Source organism: Pezoporus wallicus, unplaced genomic scaffold (assembly GCF_028554395.1).
Source record: "Pezoporus wallicus isolate ANWC-B61680 ecotype Strahan unplaced genomic scaffold, APGP_CSIRO_Pwel_v1 contig_3858, whole genome shotgun sequence".
Classification (NCBI taxonomy): Eukaryota; Metazoa; Chordata; class Aves; order Psittaciformes; family Psittacidae; genus Pezoporus; species Pezoporus wallicus.
The window spans coordinates 314,878-317,644 of NW_026638754.1; the positions used below are offsets into that span (position 1 = coordinate 314,878).

At 38.9% G+C, this 2,767-nt stretch overlaps 1 protein-coding gene across 1 annotated transcript; it reads left to right on the top strand.

Moving 5' to 3' along the window:
* The first annotated feature begins 1,220 nt into the window (after nucleotides 1-1,220).
* LOC130600675 (defective pharyngeal development protein 4-like) lies at nucleotides 1,221-2,410 on the top strand. Its single transcript, XM_057412182.1, has one exon. The coding sequence runs from the start codon at nucleotides 1,280-1,282 to the stop codon at nucleotides 2,126-2,128; it is 849 nt and encodes a 282-aa protein (XP_057268165.1). The 5' UTR covers nucleotides 1,221-1,279; the 3' UTR covers nucleotides 2,129-2,410.
* Nucleotides 2,411-2,767: the final 357 nt, after the last annotated feature.

Here is a 2,767-nt window from a genome sequence, read left to right on the forward strand (position 1 = left end):
GATCAAAGAGTTAACAAGAAAAATGGGGAGTAATCATAGAATCATAGAATAGTTAGGGTTGGAAAGGACCTTAAGATCATCTAGTTCCAACCCCCCGCCATGGGCAGGGACACCTCACACTAAACCATCTCACCCAAGGCTTCATCCAACCTGGCCTTAAACACTGCCAGGGATGGAGCATTCACAACCTCCCTGGGCAACCCATTCCAGTGCCTCACCACCCTTACAGTAAAGAATTTCCTCCTTATATCCAATCTAAACTTCCCCTGTTTCAGTTTTAACCCATTACCCCTTGTCCTGTCACTACAGTCTCTAATGAAAAGTCCCTTCCCAGCATCCCTATAGGCCCCCTTCAGATACTGGAAGGCTGCTATGAGGTCTCCGTGCAACCTTCTCTTCTCCAGGCTGAACAGCCCCAACTTTCTCACCTATCTTCATATGGGAGGTGCTCCAGTCCCCTGATCATCCTCGTGGCCCTTCTCTGGACTTGTTCCAACAGTTCCATGTCCTTTTCATGTTGAGGACACCAGAACTGCACACAATACTCCAAGTGAGGTCTCACAAGAGCAGAGTAGAGGGGCAGGATCACCTCCTTTGACCTGCTGGTCACACTCCTTTTGATGCAGCCCAGGATGCGGTTGGCTTTCTGGGCTGCAAGCACGCACTGCCGGCTCATGTTCATTTTCTCATCATCTATAATTCCATTTCACTAAATATATGTCCCCTGAGCTACAAAATTTGATAGCAAGTTACATTTCATATGCTACTTTCTTTTAGTGCGTAAAACAAATGTTTATTGTACTAAATACAACATGTTTGACTAAGTGTAAAACACAGGAACCAACATGTTGGTTTCAATTTGTTCTGCATATCACTGGAGGGTATAATCCTTTCACAATTATATCTAGCCACCATCACTTTCTCATTAATCATTATGTTTCAATGGGGAACACTGAAGGGTGTTTTCACAGATTATAATGAAGTGAGAGGCTAACGTCATGGTCTGTTTATCTTCATACTTAACATAGTATAACTATTTTGTATTTTTTTTTCATTCAGCTAGGACTTGCACCTTGACTTTTGTAAACATAGGCAATTCAGTTTTCATTGTTAAGGGTGTTGACTTAACAGAGTATAAAATAGGAATCTGAGTACATGAAAGCATCACATTAAAGTCCAACTTTCATTTCTCCTGCTGGTTATATTCAGTGGACCAACTGGCTACTTGCAGCAAAATATCTGAACACGTAAACTAAATGCTAGATTTTAGGCTGCCATAATGAGTGAAGAGTCTTCTGAAAACAATGATGGAAGTCTAGATATCAGTACAGCAGCAGGAGAAGAAGGAAAACTCGTTCACAGGATTCCAGCTCGAATTCCCAGTTCCCTCATATGTGCCAAAAAGGGTCTTTCTGTGACTGTGGATGAAGCAAGATTTCTGGAAAAACCACCCCTATCTTACATAGCCTTAATTGCAAAGGCAATTCTTTCTTCCCCTACAAATAAATTGAATTTAGCTGCTATCTACAGATATATTGAAGATAACTTTCCTTTCTACAGGAACAAAGGTCAAGGCTGGAGGAACAGTGTAAGGCACAACCTTTCACTAAATGACTGTTTCATCAAGGTGGGAAGATGTGAGGATGGCAAAGGAAACTACTGGAGTATTCACCCATCAAACTTAAATGACTTTGTTCATGGGGACTTCAGGCAACATCGAAGGTCGCGGAAGCGAGGGCGTTTAAAAGAGCTGGAGCATTGCCTTGCTATGAATTATTTCATGCCATGGGGACACTATCCTTCCTACCCAGCATCACAGTGGCTTTACCAAACACATTATTTTCTGGATCCTCTGTGGAAAATGCTGAATGCTGACAAACTGCAGTTTGTGCATGAATATCAAAAGTGGAATGTAAACAGTGATTCAATCATGGGGAATTTTTCACCTCCACTGCAGACTGAAAAAAGACATGGCATTTTTGTGGACTGTTTTTATGGATCTCCTGCTACTTCAGTTATGCAGCAGAACATTTTCCTAAGTATTCAACAGTGTTTTCCTAATTCCCTTTTCTTTTCCACTCAAAAGCAGCAGCAAAGTGAAGCATTCAGACACATCTGTAAGTACTAGAAAGTATTTGAAGTGTAGTAACTTTGCAGGCAGGCTGGGAGTCTGTCAAGATAACAATGTATTAATATGTCTTGCATATTTTTTAATACTTGTATATGTTTAAAGGCAGCAAAAGAACTTATTTATGCAAGCCAGTGATTATGAATGAGTGTATTAACTTTGAACTTACAACAATGAATAGTGTTTTTAAATTTCTACTGGTTAATGGCCTGCATAGGTTATTTTGTATAAGAGTAAATCCATTAGCACTAACCAATAAAATTATTTTTAAGTTGTCCTGTATTAATCGTGTTACTGTATACTACTCTGTTAGATTCAAATTAATGCACATGTATGTGTATTTATAACTATATATTCAAACATTTACACCCATATATTTACTTTTATACTTAGTGGAAAGCATTAATTTTTCTTTTGTCAGTTGCGAATTTCTTTGAAATGCTATTTGTCACTTCCCACACTGCTGGAAATACTATGTGAGTTATTCTTCTACTCATTTAATTGTATATCTTGGTTAAGACTCACTTAGCACTATTAATTCTGGTGTCTTGTACTGATCAAAAAAAATCACTGTACATTTATGTATCTTTAGCAGCTCGGAAGGTACTGCTTTTGTTTAAATAAATGTTCAGATAAATA

What these genes read in the sequence shown, in the direction of transcription:
- LOC130600675 (XM_057412182.1), top strand. Translation starts at nt 1,280, where the DNA reads ATGAGTGAAGAGTCTTCTGAAAACAATGATGGAAGTCTAGATATCAGT.